Consider the following 2095-nt stretch of genomic DNA (forward strand, 5'->3'; position numbering starts at 1 on the left):
GTGAAAAAAGTTTATATTCAAGGTTGTTCCAGAAATTTGTACGACTAAATTTGTGCTTATTCAAACATAATTATATGAAGGGCTTAATGACTTTAAAATAGTTGTTTTTTTTCCCTTGGCACAAAAGAGGGAATAATCAACAACAACAACAACAACATCGGTGTTTGCAAAACTGTTATTTATGACATCTGTTTTGCTATAAGCACAGGATTCCACAATCCGTTAAATTGGTAGTCTGGAGTACCAACCTGAAACAGTTGTTGTGGAACTTGTTATAGGAAGCCATGGTAATGAGACCGCCCCATGCACAGCCCAGGGAGTAGAAGATCTGTGAGGCTGCATCTCCCCACACCTACAGGAACAAACCCACACGCAGTCAGAAGTAGCTCCTTCTCTCAGTGCATCTCTCTCTATCTGCCCGTTAATGTGTTTGAGCTAATACCTTTGCATCAAGGACCTTCTGCCACTGTGGAGTCAGGTAGTACTTGATACCGTTGATGGCTCCATCCAGGGTGATGCCACGGATGAAGAGGATGGTCAGAACGACGTAAGGGAACGTGGCTGTGAAGTACACCACCTGCGCACACACAGATAATCAGGTGATGTGGTGAGATCAGCTGGGGGAGGCAATTTCCCAGAGAAAAGTAAAATTCAGGGATGCTTATGTGTGAAATGTGTGATTCATGCAAAAAGTCACACCGCAGGAATATTGTGTCTGTTGTAGTATGTGGTCAAGCCTTAATGTCTGTGGGTATGAATTATAGACTGTATATAAAAATGGAAGACATGACAGCTCCCCAAAAGTGAAGCTAAAACATCTCTATCGCCCCTTGGTGGCTGGCTGCAGCACAGGCCATAAAGCCCGCCCCCTCTATGTTACTGAATGCCACAGGAAACTAAAAACTACAGATATATAAACAGAAATATAAAGAAATATGAATGTCAACACAATAGTGAAGCTAGGGAAGGAAAGGAAAAGGAGGAAAAGAAAAAGGGTTAAAATAAAGCGTATGTACGTAGGCATGAGCAGAAAGACTTAATAATGACAAACCAGACTCATCCTGCAAACTCTTACATGAAATGTAACCAAACGCAAGCCATCAATGCTTTTTTGTGTATATTTCTTTGTAATTTTTTTCCTCGTTTTTTTTTTTTGTTTGTTTTTTTAATAAATCACTGTATTTAACTGTCTTTATGATCATTGTTGTTGTTGCTCCAATATCACTGCTTTTTGACTTTGTAATTGGTTACAGGTATGCACTCAAAGTACACGCCAAATACATTATTCCCAGAGATGGTTTCTGTCACTTGAGGTAGTTCTCATCACCCTGATGTTTGTTTACGTGATCATTTTTCTGATAAGTTTGATTTTAATAAGTTATTTAAATCTACAACAGAGAATTTTCTGCCATTATGGACAGTTGTGTGAGCCAATCCACGTGCTCATGTTCAATGGTGCTGCTTGTCATTGGTGTTTTGGCGGGAATTCCTCCGCTGTGGAGACTCTAGCTCTGACTGAAGTCACCTGCGCAAGATGGCAGCAGCCATATCCAGGATATGTTGGCTTCACAAAAGCATAGTAGGGGTAAGTGGCGACACAACGTCCACTTTTTTATACAGTTCATGGTATTAATATGCATGTGAGTGTTTGTATGTTGGTGAGGCTGACCTTTCCAGAGGATTTAACGCCCCTGATGAGACAGAGGAAGACAACAAACCAGGACACAGCCAGGCAGCCCAGGATGGGGAGACGGACCTCTCCAAAGTTCCCGATGTCATCAGAGATATTCAACACATAGTGTCTGAGAAAAGAGAGAGAGAGAGAAGGAGAGAGAGATGTTTAACAGGCCTTTGAATTTAGAACTTAAGTTGTTTCTTTTTCAAGAGAAATAATTGGCAAATTTTCACAGTGAACACTGAAAAATCAACATCAGCCTTGTGTGACTCCGCTAAACAAACATCACTGCCTTCATCAGGCAGAAGATGCTATAAATTATGTGATGCATTTAACACCAAAGCAGATTGGTTTGATTTCTTTCTCAAACATTAGGGGAAAAAAAGTCAACGACCGACTTGGCAAGAAATCTCCCACAAA

General features: G+C 40.7%; 1 protein-coding gene across 1 annotated transcript; it reads right to left on the bottom strand.

Annotated features, from left to right (window-relative positions):
* Positions 1-248: 248 nt before the first annotated feature.
* LOC121938516 (sodium- and chloride-dependent glycine transporter 1-like) lies at positions 249-1802 on the bottom strand (the record flags this gene model as incomplete). Its single annotated transcript, XM_042481755.1, has 3 exons — positions 249-352; positions 443-577; positions 1670-1802. Coding segments are annotated over 3 exons (372 nt in total), but the record flags the coding sequence as incomplete, so codon positions are not given.
* Between the last annotated feature and the right edge of the window lie 293 nt (positions 1803-2095).

This window comes from Plectropomus leopardus, unplaced genomic scaffold, assembly GCF_008729295.1.
Source record: "Plectropomus leopardus isolate mb unplaced genomic scaffold, YSFRI_Pleo_2.0 unplaced_scaffold29731, whole genome shotgun sequence".
Lineage (NCBI taxonomy): Eukaryota > Metazoa > Chordata > Actinopteri > Perciformes > Serranidae > Plectropomus > Plectropomus leopardus.